The sequence below is a fragment of the Rosa chinensis genome, chromosome 7, assembly GCF_002994745.2.
Source record: "Rosa chinensis cultivar Old Blush chromosome 7, RchiOBHm-V2, whole genome shotgun sequence".
Lineage (NCBI taxonomy): Eukaryota > Viridiplantae > Streptophyta > Magnoliopsida > Rosales > Rosaceae > Rosa > Rosa chinensis.
The window spans coordinates 12,490,766-12,510,297 of NC_037094.1; the positions used below are offsets into that span (position 1 = coordinate 12,490,766).

The following is a 19,532-nucleotide window of genomic DNA, read 5'->3' on the forward strand; positions in this document are numbered from 1 at the left end:
TTTGACTTGTGTGCAGAAGAAGTCATCACCGCAACAATCACGACAGGTCGACTGCAAACAGATTCTCAGAGCTGAGCCACGCCACTAGCCCACGGTCGAGCTGGCCGGACATGGAGAGACTGGGCCGAACAAGAACCCTATCTCCTCGCTTCGAAATACCTTGAAATCGGACCCGAATCTCACGAAAGATGACTGTTCTACGGTGGGCTGTAGTGGAATAGAGGCGAAAGAGGCTCTTCCCCAGCGTCGTGATCTCCGGCAGAGACAATGTTTTTCTAGGTGTGGAGAAGGCGGCGGAGGAGTGAGTTCGAAGGCGGCAGGAAGCTGAAGAAGTCACAGTTCCAGACCTTGATCGTCAGAGAGAACGAGATGTCCAGGGTGAGCTTCTCTTAGATGTGGTTGAGTTGGATCCAGCCGGGTAGGAGGGGAAGAGGAAGAACACTGTGGCGGAGCCTGAGAGAGAGAGAGAGACATAGACAGAGAGAGAGATTTGAGAGCAATGAGAGAGAAGAGAGAGATTGATGGCATTGATGTAGTTTTTTGATTAGGCTGAGGTCAAAATTGTTATTTCACTTTAAATTGTGTTAGTGGGAATAAAAATCTGTTGTTGGGTGTCAATTTTGGTGCTCTGGGTCAAGTACCTTTTTTTTTTCTTTACAAAATTAAGAGAAAGTAACGCTCCATGTCACACTTGTTTTCCGAAAACTCTCTTTATCAAAAATCTATGGTCTTATGTTGACATGGCTTATTTAAGCCAGTCAGACGATCACTAGTGCTGGAAAGTCTTATCAATCTGGCAATTAGTAATAGGCCCTACGAGAATACTAACTTGTAAGTCATCGGCTTCACCAAGTGATCATCGCGAGTTATTATTGTGTGATGTAGTCTCGATCAATACATGCCGACACATGCATGTAGTGGAGACAAAATTAGTTTATCTTATAGAGGTTATATAAACTAATTAAATTGTCTCAAACCACGGACACGTGGTAATTTAGCATTACTCAATAATTCTTCAATCATTAGGTCTTAAGTTTGGTTAGTTTCAGCTTCAATCCGTAGATTGATCCTAAAATATCAATTCTATATCTCAAAAGTAATTTCGGTCCAGGTTATCAACAAAGTGTAAGCATTGCAACTTATGGAACTTGTCGACACTTAGAATTTATATGATGTGTAAATGCAATACAAGTAAATGTAGTGTGGCCGGAGTCTAAAATACATATGTATAAGCTTTGAATTAATTTTACAGATAAGCTTATGCACTATTTAAATTCAAATAATATTGCAGTTGATTAGCAGTTGAGGGATTGATAAAGCAGTTGAGAAAAATGACAGTTTCTTTATGGATGGAACTGTCATGTGAAGCTTCTATATTAATGTCAGACTAGTCCCTTCTGAAACACGAGTTTTTCTCAAAATTAGTCCCATTACTAAGAGAATCAGTTTAGTTTTCTCAAAACACATGTTCTTATGTTTAGTTTTCTGCAGAAATCAGTTTCCATTGAGGATGATTAGATCTGCCTCAAAGGGATCCGTTAAGGATTTTCTTCCTCACTTGGATCCATCTCAAGGGGATATTAGCTCTCTAAGATCTGTCTAGAGGAGATTTCACTTCACTTGAATCTTCCTCAAGGAGATTTTTTCCTTACTTGGATTTAACTCAAGGAGATTTCCAAACACTGCTAGAATAGAATTCAGTTTTTGAATGTACATGATTTGATCTAGTATAGGTTCTAAATTATGTGTTTGTGATTGTTTAAGCATACTGTTTCTAACAATTGGTATCAGAGCAGCCATACATAGATCAATTATATGTAGAATGAATTAACTGCATTAAGTTATGAATTCTGGAAATTTTAATTACTTTAATCCGCATCAAGTAATTCATAAAATATTTTACTTGTATATTCTTGATCATAACATACTGATTTAGTAATATACATTAATTTTATGAATTTCATCTGTTCTTATACTTTAGTTCGACAAAATATCCATATGTGGTTCATATGTGCATGACAAAAACTGTCAAATATTTGAAGATCCACATTCAAGTTCATATCAGATTCATATTATAGGCATATGCATATATATTCATTCATCTGTTATTGCGATTATGTGATGATTGGTGTGTGAATATGCTGATATGATAACTGATGTGAAAATAAATGCATCAAGTGCTGCCAAAGTGGCCTAAGAATGTTTTAAATGGAATTATTTACATCATTATGTTAATCTTTAAGAACATATGTGCTGTCAAAGTGGCTTTATGTCAAAAGAGAAAAACGATGTCAATGTTCTATTGCTAAAGTTGCAGGTTTTGAAACTTAAAATTAATTTGCACTGGTTTCCAAAGAAACACAGTTGCAGACATTTGGTTTTGAATCTGATATATATATATTGAGTAAATGAACATTCATATATCAACAGAGATTAGTACACCACAAAGGTTGTCAAAATCTTGAAATTGATAAAGTTTCATATTGTTGCATATATATACAACATTATTTGGGACATACAGTGTATTCTGGTATTGAGTTACACTAGATTAATCTGTTTGATCATTTCACATGCAGCTATGCACTTTCCTATGAGCATCAATCAGATTGAGCTTCTGAATGGCTCAAACTTTAAGAAATGGAAAGGGGACATAGAACTGAATCTGGGGATATTGGATTATGACCATGTGTTGAAAGAAGATCCTCCAGCAGCATTAACTGAAAGTTCTAGCAGAGATGCAAGGGACAAATATGAGAAATTGTATAAGCATAACAAGATGGCATTGATCATGATCAAGAAAAGCATGAGTGAAAATGTGAAGGGCAGTATACCTGATTCAGAATTGGCCAAGGAGTTCTTCAATTCCATTGCAGAAAAGTTTAAAATTTCTGATAAGGCTGAAGTGCAGAATTTGGTGAGGTCTCTTGCAAGGATGAAATACAATGGCAAGACTAGTGTGAGAGAGTACATAATGAGAGGTTCTGATATTGCTGCAAGGCTGAGAACACTGAATATGGCTATATATAGATGGTTCATTCCTGGTGTACATGATTCTGGACTCACTCCCAAATGAATATTCTCAACTCAAGACATTGTACAAGACTCAGAAAGAAAAATGGAGCATCAATGAGTTGATTTCACTGTGTGTGGAAGTTGAAGATGAAATGCAGAAGCAAGAAGGACACGAGGTGGCTGTGAATTTGATGTCCAAAATCAAGTAAAAGAAGAAATTTGGCAACAACAAGAACTTTAAACCTGGAACCGCTGTAAGCACCTCTAAATCCATTGTGAAATCTGATCATGATAAAATGAAAAACAAACCTGCAGGTGGCATTAAGTGTTTCTTTTGCAAGAAACTTGGTCACTTTAAGAAAGATTGTGAAGGTTTCAAAGCTTGGCTGAAAAAGAAAGGTAGTTTTCTTTTAAAATCTGTTTTCAATTTTGAGTCAAATGCTTTTGTAAATGACAACTTTTGGTGGTTTGACACTGGTTCCCCTATTCATATTGTCAATTCATTACAGGGATTGTCAGAGATTTCAATCCCAAGAAAGAATGAGACAAGGGTGTGTACTAGAAGTGGCCAAAGAGTGGTTGTGAAGGCTGTAGGGATTATCAAACTCAAGTTTAGGAATAATTATGTATTAGTATTGAACAATGTGTATTGTATTCCAAGTATTAGTAGGAACTTAATTTCTGGTTCTCAATTTGTAGCAAACAATGGTTTCAGCTTTTCAAGTAATAATAAAGTTATGTATTTCTATTATGGTTCAAATTGTTTTGGAGATGCTGATTTGGTAAATGGTTATTGGTGTGCAAATTGTGAAAATATTGTAGCTGAAACTGATGACAGCAATAAAATTTTTCTTTTAAGCAAATCAGGTTCAAAGAGAAAATTTTGTGATGCATCATCTTTCCTGTGGCATAAAAGATTAGGTCATATCTCAAAACAAAGATTGCAAGAATTTGTGAAACAAGATATTTTACCTGCCTTGGACTTTACAGATTTTGAAACTTGTGTAGATTGCTTGAAAGGCAAGATGACAAATGCTAGGAACACAGGTTCAAAGAGAAGTGAACAAATGCTTGATTTAATTTACACAGATATTTGTGGTCCTTTTCCAGTTAGTACAATCTGTGGGAATTGTTATTTCATCATTTTCATTGATGATTTTTCAAAATTTTGTTACAAGCTTTGGAATTTTTCAAAATCGATAAGGCTGAGGTTGAAAAACAAACTGGAAAATTGATTAAGTGTATCAGATCAGATAGGGGAGGTGAATACTTTGGCAGGTATACAGAACAAGGACAACACAAGGGTCCTTTCGCATTGTACTTGCAAGAATGTAGGATAGTGGCTCAATACACTACTCCTTATAACCCACAGCAGAATGGAGTATCAGAAGGGAGGAATAGAACCTTGATTAGCATGGTGAGAAGCATGATTGTAAGGTCTGCACTGCCAAAATTTCTGTGGGGAGAAGCTTTGAAAACAGCAAATTATATTTGCAATAGAACTCCAAGCAAGGCTGTGCTGAAAACTCCTTTTGAATTATGGTGTGGTTACAAGCCTAGTTTAAACCATTTCCATGTGTGGGGCTGTAATGCAGAAGTAAGAGTGCATAATGTGGCAGATGGCAAACTTGATTCTCAATCAGTAAGTGGTTATTTTATTGGCTACTGTGAAAAATCAAAAGGTTTCAAATTCTATTGTCCAAACAGAAGCACAAGGATTATGGAGTCGCATAGAGCCACATTCTATGATGAAATGTTTGACAACAATCCAAGAAAAGATGCAGAAAAGGAGATGGTGGCAATGCAAAATAGCAACAAAGCTTTTGAAGAATGGTTTGTGTACCAGGATTGCAATGCCTCATCAATCCTGGACCAGGAATGCAACAACAATTCAGTTTCAGAAAATGAAGTATTTTTGAATCCTGTTCCAGAAAATGAAGAGGATGACATTGCAGCACATCAAGTTGAAAATGAAGTGCAAAATGGTACTGGAAATGATAATGCAGTAGCAGCTGTTCAAAATGGACAAGGTATGAATAATGATGTGCAAGTACAGCAAGTTGATCAACAAGATGAGACAAATGCAGCACCAAATGTAGAAGTGTCTCAACCTGTAGGCTTGAGAAAATCTACAAGAACCAGAAAATGTGCCATATCAGATGATTACAAGTTGTACCTGACTATTGAAGAATCTAATCTAGGAGGTGAAGATGATCCCATATCAGTTGCAGAAGCTATGCAATCTGTAAATAGTGCAAAATTGAGGTTAGCAATGGAGGATGAGCTTCATAGCATGGCACAAAATGGTGTGTGGACTTTAGTTGATAAACCATGCAATGCTAAGCCTATAGGATGTAAATGGGTGTTTAAGACCAAAAAGGATGCAGATGGCAAAGTAGAAAGGTATAAGGCCAGGTTAGTGGCTAAGGGCTATAATCAAAAGGAAGGAATTGATTATAATGAGACTTTCTCTCCAGTCTCAACTAAAGATGCATTCAGAGTTGTCATGGCCCTAGTAGCACATTTTGACCTTGAGTTGCACCAAATGGATGTCAATACTGCATTTTTGAATGGAGATTTGCATGAGGAAATTTATATGTTGCAGCCAGAGGGTTTTACAGAAGATGAAAGCAAGGTTTGCAAGCTCAAGAAGTCAATATATGGTCTTAAGCAAGCTTCCAGGCAATGGTACCTCAAGTTTGATAAGGTAATCACTCAATTTGGTTTTTTGGAAAATAAATTAGATGAGTGTATTTATCTTAAGACCACTGGGAGTAATTTTATTTTGCTCATTTTGTATGTTGATGACATTTTACTTGCAAGCAGTAATATTTGTTTGTTGAAAGAAACAAAGGCTTTTCTATTAAGTCAGTTTGACATGAAGAACATGGGGGAGGCACATTATGTGCTAGGCATAGAGATAACCAGAAACGAAAAGCAATATGCTTTGGGTTTATCTCAGAAAAATTATGTGGACAAGATATTGCAGAGATTTGGCATGCAGGGTTGTAAGTCAGGTGATGCACCAATATATAAGTGAGATAGGCTGCACAAGGGTCAGTGTCCTAAGAATGTGTTGGAAGCAAAAATCATGAAAAATGTGCCTTATGCAAGATTGGTGGGGAGCTTGATGTATGCTCAAATATGTACAAGGCCTGATATATCATTTGCAGTCAATATGCTTTCAAGGTTTCAATCAAATGCAGGCCATGAACATTGGATAGCAAGAAAGAAGGTATTGAGGTACCTGAAAAAGACTAAGGATCACATGTTGGTTTACAGAAAAATTGATGAGCAATAACTTGAGGTGGAGGCCTACACAGATGCATCCTACAAATCAGACATGGATGACTTGAAATCAACATCTGGATACATATTTGTTCTAGCAGGTGGAGCCATTTCATGGAAAACTGCAAAGCAGACCTTGACAGCAACATCAACTTTTCAAGCTGAATATATTGCCATTTATGAAGCAACATGACATGCATTATGGTTGAGAAATTTTATTTCTCATTTGAAGCTAATAAGCTCTATAGAAAGGCCTATGGTGATTTACTGTGATAATGCATCAGCAGTGTTCTTTTCAAAGAACAACAAGAGGTCTTCAAGTTCAAGGAACATTGATGTCAAGTACTTTGCAGTGAGAGAAAGTGTTAGGGATAAAGAGATCGAGGTTGTAAAGATTGGAACTAAAGATCAGTTAGCAGATCCATTGACAAAAGCTTTACCAGTAGCTGATTTTGTCAAGCATGCTGCACATATGGGAATTAAAGACATCATCTAGAGTTGAATTACATGTCAGAATCATCACCAGTTAGTATGTACTATGGCTTTATTATTGTTTAATTGTGATATGATCGATAATGTGCAATTATATTATTAAGTTTTATCCTATTAAGCATCTGCTAAAATCAAGAAGTACATGTACATATTGCAATTCATATGATGGCAATACATATATGCAGATTGTGGTAAAAGTTTCAGAATGAGATATAATTTGCTTTGTTTCTATTAATTTAGAAATTTTGGTAGGACTTCAAGTATACTTGTGATTAAATGCATTTATAGCACAAGTATGCTAGTACTGATGCGAATAAAATTCATGTGATTATAGTCTGTTACAAGGTGATTTTGGAATACTGGTGTCTATCCTCATTCACCATAATGTTCTTAGGTTCCTTGAAGCAGGCATATAATTGACAGGATTATTAATCAATTGGATTTGAATGACTTCAGTAGATTTTAGACTCACAGTGCACATTCCAGTAGGTCATTCTCATATATTTGTGTTGTAATATATCTATTCAAGTAGTGTCAAGTTCAGTGGGAGATTGTAAGCATTGCAACTTATGGAACTTGTCAACACTTAGAATTTATATGATGTGTAAATGCAATACAAGTAAATGTAGTGTGGCCGGAGTCTAAAATACATATGTATAAGCTTTGAATTAATTTTACAGATAAGCTTATGCACTATTTAAATTCAAATAATATTGCAGTTGATTAGCAGTTGAGGGATTGATAAAGCAGTTGAGAAAAATGACAGTTTCTTTATGGATGGAATTGTCATGTGAAGCTTCTATATTAATGTCAGACTAGTCCCTTCTGAAACACGAGTTTTTCTCAAAATTAGTCCCATTACTAAGAGAATATCAAGGTGGATTCAGGAGAAGGCTGTCATGGACAATGCAAGTGCATCGAGTAAGTTTTCTGGGTTCATGTTCTTATGTTTAGTTTTCTGCAGAAATCAGTTTCCATTGAGGAGGATTAGATCTGCCTCAAAGGGATCCGTTAAGGATTTTATTCCTCACTTGGATCCATCTCAAGGGATATTAGCTCTCTAAGATCTGTCTAGAGGAGATTTCACTTCACTTGAATCTTCCTCAAGGAGATTTTTTCCTTACTTGGATTTAACTCAAGGAGATTTCCAAACACTGCTAGAATAGAATTCAGTTTTTGAATGTACATGATTTGATCTAGTATAGGTTCTAAATTATGTGTTTGTGATTGTTTAAGCATACTGTTTCTAACACAAAGTACAGATTGATTCAAACCATAGTTTTTTTTTTTTTTTCCGAGCAAAGTTTAGCACATTCGATTGAACAGTACCTAAACACAATACTTCAAACAATAACTATAGCATTCCCATAGTTATGAAGTTAAGGACTGTAAATAATCACAATGACACAATCTTATTCAAAGACAAAGGGTCAGTCCCAGTAGATGTATAAGAATTAAATATCTGTAAACAGAAGGTATAGACATGGTGGAACTGACGTCTTTTATACATTATAAGATACTACCGCTAAATAAAATAATAAAATTAAATAAATAAGTAAAACCACATTTTCCTGGAGATGTAGGACACTAGTAGTTTCTGGAAATGTCACACTTGATTCTATCTCATAATTTTTTTGAAGCATTGTTGATAATCCATATTTTGCATAATTTATTAAAATTATGAACAGCTAGTAGATGAGTAATCACACATAACAAATCGTACGAAAATCAGAGTCAACATTATTTGACAACAAAGCCAGAGTGATGCTGTCTGGGCCTGTTTGACATCCACCATGGTATGATGGTAAAAACCTCTGTACAATTTCTAATCCGCTATTTCATTACCATGCAGTAATCTAAATACAACCGTCAAAAATTTGGTACTGTCATTTGTGTTCCGAAATGTAGCATAACTAGTAATGATTCCGAGCAGGTGCCGTGCATTAGTTTTGTCAGTAGTTTGTGTAACAAGTATCAAAGATTTTTCAGGACAAACTTTACACTTCTCCATTGGAGCCTTGGTGCCTGGACAGTATGGTGATTGTTCCAGCTTCTCCTTCCAATCTTTAGTATGTATTGGCTACCACATCCTCCAAGTTCATTGGATAGCACATTTTCGTGTGCAGGCCATTCCAGACATTATCAGCCAGAATGGCATTAACTGCATCAGTTGGATGGAATTGGTCCCACCAGATATGGTCAGATGCATTACTGCAAGCCATGTCTGGTGATAAGCACATGAGAAAACCCTTGTAGTCGCCTAATCCGCAGCAAGCATCGGTGGTGACTTTGAAACCTGAACAAAGAAGAGCATATTCACAGCATTACTATGTGGATACCACAAACAGATTGGTAAATCGGAGAGGAACTAGTTTAGAAAACCTCTCACCGTAACGTTCAGAGTTCTTTAACATATCCATGGATCCTTGGAACACATCACAGAAGATGATATGGGAATACGGAAGCGCTTCACTTAGCTCTTCAATCATATACCTCATGATAAAGTTGAACTCCAATACCATGTTGTTTATCTCCTCAACACATTGTCCATCCTTCACTTTGTACTCACATAAGTAGTGAGGAGCACAACCTATAGGTGGCAGACCCATCACAACCACCTTCCTGACATTAATTCTATACAAGTTCTGTGTGAAGCAGAAAACGAAAAGTAATCAAGATCTCTAAGCAATCAGTTAGACTTCAAAATGGGAAACTATTAGAAACCATCATCATCATAGATTAGGAAATCACCTCACCTTGATTTCCTGCGTCACTGTGGATGCTAGAAATCGATTGAAACTCCAGGGCAAATAGAGATTTTGCACGTTCGACTCATTACGCAAGTAGTAATGTATGTAGTCATTGATTCCGATTGAAATGTAGAGCACAGAATTCGAGATGAGATTAATCGCAGCTTGCTGCCCCATACTCAACACAAACTGCTCGTAAGTATCTGTAAACTGCTGAATTTGCTGAGACAAGGAAACATGTTGACCCTGAAAGAAAAAGTACTCAGCTATTAAGCTCTAGATTCGAAGAGCAATGAAAGGGCATGGATTCTACTTAAAGCTCCTTCAGATTTCTAAAACCATGAACTCCATTCTACATTGAATTACAGGGATCTTAAGGCTGTTGCTACATTACCGAGTTAAAAAAAAAATAGTTGCTGTTGCTACAATTAACTATTTTCACTAGCATAACAAATACAAGTCTCCATAGCTTTCTGGTTCACCATTAACAATCGAAAAGAGAAAGATTAAGCATACCAATTCTGACCCACTGGTGAATATAATTCCAGCAGCAGCAGAAGCAAAGTTCAATCCATGAAGCATATCTTCCACTCTTCCAGTCTGCCCAAGAAAACTGGGTACAAAAGGAAGCCCAAGCCGCAGTGCTGATCCAAAATTCCACAAAGAAATTAGAAAAAACCTCATGAGCTAAAACCCATTTTCATCAAACTCAGATTATCAAAAACTTTCTAGCAAGAAAACGGATTCAAAATCATTATAATCCTTCAAGAAACTGACATACTATTATGCACAGAATCTGTTCGACGGAAGTCCTTGAATCCAGATTCTGGGCATTTGGGGTTTCAAGAACCCAGATGACAAAAAGACCATAGATTTGATTCTAATCAAGAAAAGGGTATTCTAAAGAAGCGAAATTACCAATATAATCGACTGGGATTCTGCCATTGCAGAACCGCCCAGTGGGCTCGTGCGTGTCGAAATCGCGGCCGTAGGGGAGGCGGTCGGCGCGTGCGAAAGTCCCGAGGAAATTGTTGGTGCCGGAGTCGACGGAGGAGTCGCCGATGACGAAGAGGGCAGGGACGAGAGGAGTCTTGGGTGGGATTGAGGCCGGTGGTGGGGTTGGGGAGATTGAAGGAGGAGAAGAAGAGGCTGGAGAGATGGGGGAGGCGGCATCGATGGGTTCTTGAGAGTGCGGCGGAGCAATGGTTGGTTGTGAAAGGGCGGTGGTGGTGAGAATGCAGAGAAAAGAGAGAAGAAGATTGATCGTCGCCATGGGTTCACTGTTTTTGGACAGAGGAGGAAGAGGGAGGGTTTTGGCGGGTAAAAAAATGGTTTTGTAGTTGCTTTTGCAACCTTGGGTTTAAGACTTATGGTGGACCTTTCTATTGTGGTATTGGTAGTTTAGTACTGTCCTCTCATACATTGGGCCTAAAGAGTAAGGAGCCCAATACCCGAAATTTGGGCTTGATCGATAGAGCCCGACCCAAATCTCATTAGGCGAAGACGTAGTTGTCGGGTATGATCCATCCCTCTTTCGGATCAATGATCAAAATGTAGGTATTCCCATGCAACCTAGGAAATAACTAATAGGGGAGTCATTTGGGCACAATGTCGTGAGGCTTCGTCGGGGTAGAGATTAGATCCCCAAGATCACTATTGTCGAACATGGCATGAGTTCAGCTGACAATATGAATACGAAAATCCCTTCTTCGCAAGCACAAGTAAGAGATTCATGTATATTTATTAATATAGATATTTCAAACAAACATTTAGGCGTCAGATATTCTCCATTTATCATTGCTCGATCACAATTTAGTTAAGTTGACATTATGGTAAACAGACAATTATTCCTTCCAAACTAACATAACTAAAGCAAGTAGAAATCATGTAGAAATTTTGTGTGACATTTCTTGAGTTCTTGTGAGACCTCAAAGTACTACAATTGTTATGTTTTTTATTCATTTTGCCCCATATGAATATGTACTATGTAGTGAGTTGAAAACTTGAAATAGAGTTCTCCTTTTAAACTCCAAGTAAAAGTGTGATCATGTGACAAGTCACGTGACTATATATGTGGGCCGTTTGGGCCAGCCTAAATGCCTAAAAGATATAAAGGAAGACAGTGCCCAATTTCCCACCAAAGGGACACAAGTGTCCAACTGCTCGCCGACCATAACGGTGTTTTGCACAAATGGCCGCTTTAGTCTTTAGGAGGAGCGTCGGTACTTGATTAATAAATATCATTATTCAACGGTCACCTACTGAGAAAGTCGGTGATTCTCTACTGTACATTATTCAGGCTTTTGTTCTCACTTATGCGTAGGACTATCATGTGGCTCATGCCAATCCTCCATAATGCTCCCCATGAGGCATGAGCTTTATATCCTCTCTTCTGACAAGTGATTTTCGTCAAATCTAGGATAGGATATTCATTCAAATTACAAAATTCCTCGTTTTGTTTGATCGCATCGACAAAGTGTGTTTAATTCCGTACATGATCTAAACACTATGACATTTTATATCCTAAAACGTGTATATTATATTAATCAAATGTGTAGAATTTATGAGATCGTTTCTAAAAAAACAAAGTCATCAATATTAATTTTCAATATGATTCATGTAGATTTTTATTCAACAAGTGTGAGTTTAACAACTAATGTGAAGGTAGCAGCTACAATTATTTCTTGTGTAGCTTTTGAGCTTTATTGGCTTTTGAGCTTGCTTCCCGTATCAAATTATACATGCACCAGAGTTTAGGTATGAAATGTAAGGTCTTCTGGCACATGGAGAGCCATAATAATGCTGTGGAAATAATTAAGACTCAAATGCATTATCGTCCTTGCTACCACTTAATTAATTTTATGATGTACACCTTTAATAATTAATTTTCCCTTTTCTGCATCCATTTTCAAACTTGTACTTCACTCTTAAGTGATTAAATAGATGTCGACTGCGCTAAAGATAATATCGGTATTAAATAACTTATATTTGATATATCTAAGTTCTTGATTATATAGGGCTCGTTTGTTTCTCGGATTTGAGGACTTGGGAAAAGAAAGTTATTCATTTCCTTTGTTTGATAACCACAAAGTCCAGAAATGTTTTTCTGATATAAGGGAAAGTTGGAGGTAAACTCATTCCATCCAAACTTTATGGGATTGAGTTTCCCGTCTCATTTCCCAACCTTAATTGCAATAATTTTGGACAATAATACCGTAGCATTAATTGCTTGAGTACCCTTAGTAGTGTTGAAAATTCATTCCAGGTTGTTTTTATTTTAAAATAGAAGGGTATTATTGAAACATTGATATATTTTTACTTTTCTTTCCTGCACCAACCAAACATCGAAAGGGAAATCAAATGATCTTTCTTGGATGTTTTCCCTACTTTACCAAACACAGGAAAGAAAATCTTACTGCAATTTTAGTTTCCCTTCCCCACGGGAAAGACAAGGGAATCGATTTCCCTTCCGTAAACCAAACGAGACCTAAGTTCTTCAATTAAAAAATTCTTAATCATATAAAGTGATTTACACTCACTAAAGCATATCTCTTCATAATTACTTATCTTAAAGCCAGTACAATACAACTTTAGAAGTTGGAGCTAGCTCATGTTCAGTGCACTTTACCGATTCTTTTGAGGAAACCATATCTTTAGTCTTTACAAGTACAGAGTAGATGAAACTGATAAACAAAGCGTATGCCGACATTACTACTCAGATCTCCATATTATGACTCATAATCACTCTTCTAAACCTGTGTTAAGTATGCGACAAAATAAAACACTAAAGATACGAGTACTCGATGAAACCGAAAACAATGCCGAGCCACTTTTGCAGATATGTAATATGGATTCGAGACCCTTTTCGAGTGCAACGGCAATGAACTAGGGGAATTTAGGTAGGAAAGGGGTATGAACCTTAATCCCCATGTGCCTTGCCACTTTAATTAATGTTATTAAATCTTAATATGTGTATTAAACTAGTTAAGTGTAACCTTAACTATCTAGTGGAATCTAGTGGTTAGAGACAAATTGGGTTTACGTTATATTATGCCTTTTGTTAATTCTCCAGCTTTATCCATAGTGATGACAAGTACACGTGTGAGACAGAGTGCACATGTAGAGCAATTATTCTTGATAATTCAAATTGTTAGATTAGGACAAGTGAATGTGACTATATAAGTGATTTGGGTACTTGTTTATTGGGAAGTTGTTCTACATTTCAGTGTAATTTGGAAGCATTTAACGTTAACATGATTAGTCCTAATCCCGTTTGACTAGATATTTATCACAATTCCTTTAAAGAAATGAAGAAAACTTGAAGCATTATCTTGAAAAAAGTATTCAATGCACCAACGTGCACTTGCACAAATATAAATGGATGATTGGATAATATTATGTACATTTTTTTGTTATTAAAAATAAAAGATTGTGTATAAATATCAACGACTGAGATTTGCTGAATCTACCGGTTCACTTGTACTGGCGGTGTGTAGAAATTTTTTTCATTATGTTGATGTGTAACTATATGAAACTAACAATAGATATTTGTTGAAAATGTTTATGATATCACTCTTATAAATAACCAAAAATAAATATTCAAATTCATGTACCAAGACAGTTACGAATTAATCTTTGTCGTATTTAGAAATTCTACTTGGTACATGATTGATTTGTCTTCTTCTCGAGACTTGAGAGACTGAAATTATTGTAAGAATGCAAATAACATTTTATCAATTATCCATGTGAGGTTAAAATATCATGTAAACTTTGCATTAAGTTTTACACATTTGTCTACAAGACTCAAATTTCGAATAAATAAATTTGTATGATATTAGAATTTTTCAACAATGAACTCAAATGGTCCAAGTGCTACATCAGTGTGTATATCAAGTTTCAAATCATGAGTTTTAGACACAAATTCTAGAGATTTTCTTACTTCATAAAAATTCAAAATAAACACTAAATTTATACGAGAAATAACTGATATTCGAAATGTATAATTCTTCTATCGGAAGTTAAGCTTACGTGTTAATCACATTAACTATTTTAGATGAGTCAACAAGATCTAACCTACATTTTAGGACAATGAGGTAATGCATGAGTACTAAAATGGATAAGGATTCTATCTCCCTTCAAAATTTACCAATTGCTAGGCGGTTTTTTTTTTTTTTTTTTAGGTATACCTAAATATACTGATCTCCTTCTTCAGAGACGGCCGTTAGAGAACCAGTTCCACGTCGTCGTTTTAGAGTTTTAAAAAACAATAACACTTTCTCTCCTCCCCATATTATAGTCGTTCGGGTCAAAGCACTCTATAAAGCCAACGGCTATTATTCCGGTCTCTCACTCTTTTCAATTTATCGGAGCAGAAAAACTCGGGGGAGAAGATCGCGGAGCTCATGAACACCGATCACAGTCTTCATTCTCGGACAATGTGGCAAAAACTCGGCTAATTTCCTCGGCAGATAATCGCCACCCCCGCAAGTCTTGCAATTTAAGCTCTCACCCTTTGCCCATTTCTCTTGATTCTTTCCCTTAGGTAAGAATCCACTCTCTCCTCAAAATACAATTCTCTGCCCCAATTCTTTCTGAGAGTTTAGCACTTTTACACACTGTGTTCTTCTAAATCTTCAAGACCCACAACAATGCTCTTTCCCCAGAGGATGTGAATTGCAAATATCGAAACTGGGGTACGTGGGAAAAAAAAATTAATAATAATAATAGTTGAAGATTTCTTTTGGGTTGCTAATTTTCTTCTCTGTTTTTTAATTACTTTTCACGTCTGGGTGTGAAAGGGTTGTTCTTAAATCCCGGGAGGGGTTTCATTTCTTTTCTGGGGATTTTCGATTTTTTCCCTTTTCGTGTACAGAAGTTGTTTTTTTTTTTTTTGGTTTTTGATTGATTACTTGGTTTTAGTTTCTGGGTCTTTGAATGAAATGTGATTGAAAGGCCTTGATTGAGTTAGAGGCCTTTTGTTTCATTTCAAAATCTAGGCATCAAGAGACTGAGGTTTTAGGCGGGGGAGGTGTAAAATGTCTGTTGCTGATATTGCTTTGAGTCCGATTCGCAAAGAGTCGGTGCGTTCTGCCGGGTTTTGTGCTAGCCAGGTGGGGCATTGCTCCAGCGAATCGATTATACTATATCTCAGGGTCGCCGGCTCTGTGATCCCCATGCGTGTCTTAGAGTCCGACTCCATAGCTTCGGTGAAGCTGAGGATCCAAACATGCAAAGGGTTTGTGGTGAAGAAGCAGAAGCTTGTGTTTGGAGGCAGGGAATTGGCCCGGAACGATACTCTCATTAAGGACTACGGCATTACTGGTGAGAATGTTTTGCATTTGGTGCTGAGACTTTCCGATCTTCTGCACATAACTGTTAGGACTATTTGCGGCAAAGAGTTTGAATTCCGTGTTGATAGACACCGAAATGTCGGGTATATTAAGCAGCGGATCGTCAAGAAGGGGAAAGGTTATGATGATCCTGAGGAACAGGAGCTCTTCTGCAACGGCGAAAGGCTCGATGACCAGAGGCTCATTGATGATATTAGCAAGAGCAATGATGATGTCATTCACTTGGTGGTTCAGAAGTCTGCAAAGGTCAGAGCTAAGCATTTCGCGAAAGATTTGGAGCTCTCGGTGGTGGCAATTGTCTCGAATGAAAGAGGATTTAACGGAGAAGATGACAATCGAAGCAATGGGAATCACGCCATTGCATGGGATTCACCCGGTAGACTTCCAGATTTCTTGTTGGAACCAATCATTGTCAATCCCAAGATTGAATTGCCGTCTTATGTGTGGGATATGATCAACTCTACGTACGATGGTATGGTGAAGGGCAGTCAGCCCATAAGGTCCTCTGAGGGGACAGGAGGGACTTACTTCATGCAAGATTCTTCTCAGGAGATCATTTCGGTTTTCAAGCCTATCGATGAGGAGCCTAATGCAGTCAACAATCCCCACGGCTTACCTGTATCGCCAGATGGGGAAGGGTTGAAAAGAGGAACGAGGGTAGGAGAAGGAGCCATCAGGGAAGTAGCTGCATTCTTGTTAGATCATCCCAGAAGCGGGCCTCGCACATTATCTGGCGAGACTATGGGCTTTGCTGGGGTGCCACCTACAATGTTAGTTAGGTGCTTGCACAAGGGATTTAATCATCCCCATGGATTTGATAGCTTATCTAAACATGTTAAGATTGGATCATTGCAAATGTTCATGAAGAATGATGGAAGTTGCGAGGACATGGGTCCTGGTCGTTTTCCCATGGAGGAGGTGCACAAGATTAGTGTTTTCGATATCAGAATGGCTAATGCAGATAGGCATGCTGGCAACATTTTGTTTGGAAAAGGTGAAGATGGTCAGACTGTGCTCATTCCAATCGATCATGGATACTGCCTGCCTGAGAATGTAAGCACCTCTTTTCCTTATTTCTTTCATTCTTTTCTTAGTAGTGCTTCAGTTGTTTGTAACTACATACCACTGTCCCTGCCGTAGCCTGTAGTCCTTTACATAATGTTATATGTGAATGGTGAAGCTTTTACATTAGATTTTAATATCCAGGCACTAAAGTTCACTCAATCTCCATGTACATCTAGATTAGGGCTCGTCTCGTTTCTAGAGTGGGTTTTTACTGAACAATAGCTACTGTTTTGATTGGAAAAGATTGTTCATGGTATATGAGCTCTTTCAATGAAGCTTAATTAACATAGATTAATGAACCTCTTTACTTAAGTCTAAAGGATATATGGTTTCTGTTGTTTCTCAACAACACAAAACTGCTAAAAGGATGGCTCATATTTAATTTAACAAGGAAATTATATTTGCACTTCAACATAAGCTTCTGACATTCATCCTTGTACACAAAAGGATAGCAAATAATAGCTTCTATTCAGTGTCCAAATCGCAACTTCTGGTCAACATCCTGTACATCTGTTCTAGGATGGATGGTTAATCGGACATTAATAATATTTTCAAGACACCCTTTTGGAACTTTGATTTTACTGGATATGTTCTTAACCATTAGATGGCTGTAGCATGTGTTTGGTCTTTGTATTTGTTCTTCTTCCTTATAAGCTTATTTGTTTACTCTACCTGCAGTTTGAAGATTGCACCTTCGATTGGCTTTATTGGCCACAAGCTCACCAGCCTTATTCAGCTGATATCATTGAGTACATAAAATCTTTGGATGCTGAGCAAGATATTGCTCTTCTCAAGTTTTATGGGTGGGATATTCCTATTAAGTGTGCCCGGACTCTTCGTATCTCAACCATGCTTTTGAAGAAAGGGGTGGAGAGAGGTCTCACGCCCTTTGTCATTGGTAGCCTCATGTGTAGGGAGAATATTAACAAGAAATCAGTGATCGAGGACATTGTGAGTGAAGCTCAGGATTCTTTGCTTCCCGGCATGAGTGAAGCCGCATTTCTCAAAGCTATTTCTGAGATCATGGATTCCCGGCTTGACAAGCTTGCAAAGTAATTTTCCTCTATTTTATAGGTATATATTTGTACGTATGGATCAAAATTACTAGTCCATTTTCAGATGGACTGAAGATTGTATGAAATGTGGAGGGCTTATGCCTCAAGTTTCCCTTTCATTTCTGTCAACTGACAGGATATTGATATATACCGTGACTTCTGTCTACTGTTATTATTTAAAGTGATCATGAATAATATGGATTCCAATATATATGAATTGCAGGACTGTATTAGAATCATAATCCATATAGCTACTCGTAAGGATTGTAGAATGTGGAGTGTACAAACATGTTTGATGCTTTGCATTATCATATTTAGTGATCTAAGTTTTAAAGGTTGGGCATCATTATCCATACTGGTGTTCAAATACTGTAATTTTGTGTTCTGGTTTAGTTAGTAGCACTTTGTGAATTCTGTCCTTGTTCCTCTTAAGAAGTGAAATCAGGAGCGATTGGCTTCACTTAGCAGCAGAACCACTAGCTTGTTGTAGCAGCCTTGTTGGCTATGAATGATTACATCTCAACTCAGAACAGTGTTGCTGGTTTTGAAACCCTTCTGCCCCCAATGATTTAGCTGAAGAGTGATGGGTACTGGTTCCCTGCAAGGCCATGTGAGTTTTCTTCAATTTGAAAATTGAATTCTGCTTTGTTGGGCCTATATGCACAAAAAGGAGGAAACTATTTTAACTCGGAGAGTCTTTAATACACGGCGGTGTATGTACACGGCCCATGTGCAGCAAAGTTGATTGGATGGTCCATATATTCATAGCCGAGCCCACATATTGTACGGCTGAAACAGAATGTGCATTTCCATCATACAACTCAGATTGTTGTGCATTTCCACCCGCCGTGCACTGAAGAATTTTCGATTTTAACTGAAATGATTTTTATGCTCTATTTTATTACAGCCACATTCTTCATCAGAATTCAAGGACATGTGCCAATGAGAATTGGTTCAGTTGGTAAGGGCGGACTTGAGATGTAAACCCACACAAGTTCGATCCTCACTACTAACAATCTCTCATTTGGTGGGCTATCTAGAAAATGTCCTGCATAATTCAATACCAATGGGCTGGACTGGAACACTGGCCAGTTTCGTAAGTTCTATTGGGTTGAGGTTATAGGTTTACCCTGACTTTGGTAATGTAGGGAAGCCTCCCGCTTACTTATAACTTTTGTTAACCAAAAAATAAATAAATTCATGGACATGTAATTAATTGCTACTACAAAAATAGCTCACAAACTGATATCACCAATTCCATTGTTGCTACTAGCTGCGGGATCAACAAAAAAGTAAGCTTCATAAGAAACATGTTACTCCTTTAAAAAAAAAAAAAACTTGTTACTAATCATCCAAACATCCAAACGACAATCACAAATTCCACCGTTGTTATGGAATCAACAAAATTAACTTCACAAGAAACATGTTTAACTTCTACTTAATTCGTTAGACAAAAGGCATAAAATATCTTGAAGTAGCATGTTAATGACAATAGCCACAAACCAAAATAGAAAGATAAA

General features: G+C 37.3%; 2 protein-coding genes across 2 annotated transcripts; one reads left to right on the forward strand and one right to left on the reverse strand.

Annotated features, from left to right (window-relative positions):
- Positions 1 to 8,514: 8,514 nt before the first annotated feature.
- LOC112180425 (GDSL esterase/lipase At5g08460) lies at positions 8,515 to 10,886 on the reverse strand. The gene is made up of 5 exons (XM_024318976.2): positions 10,461 to 10,886; positions 10,059 to 10,186; positions 9,549 to 9,788; positions 9,182 to 9,437; positions 8,515 to 9,088 (listed from the first exon to the last, which is right to left on the reverse strand). Exons 1-5 carry the CDS (start codon positions 10,813 to 10,815, stop codon positions 8,859 to 8,861), a joined length of 1,209 nt encoding a protein of 402 aa, XP_024174744.1. The 5' UTR covers positions 10,816 to 10,886; the 3' UTR covers positions 8,515 to 8,858.
- Positions 10,887 to 14,855: 3,969 nt separating this feature from the next.
- Positions 14,856 to 18,180, forward strand: LOC112175792 (phosphatidylinositol 4-kinase gamma 2). Its single transcript, XM_024313540.2, has 2 exons — positions 14,856 to 16,945; positions 17,636 to 18,180. Exons 1-2 carry the CDS (start codon positions 15,578 to 15,580, stop codon positions 18,011 to 18,013), a joined length of 1,746 nt encoding a protein of 581 aa, XP_024169308.1. The 5' UTR covers positions 14,856 to 15,577; the 3' UTR covers positions 18,014 to 18,180.
- Positions 18,181 to 19,532: the final 1,352 nt, after the last annotated feature.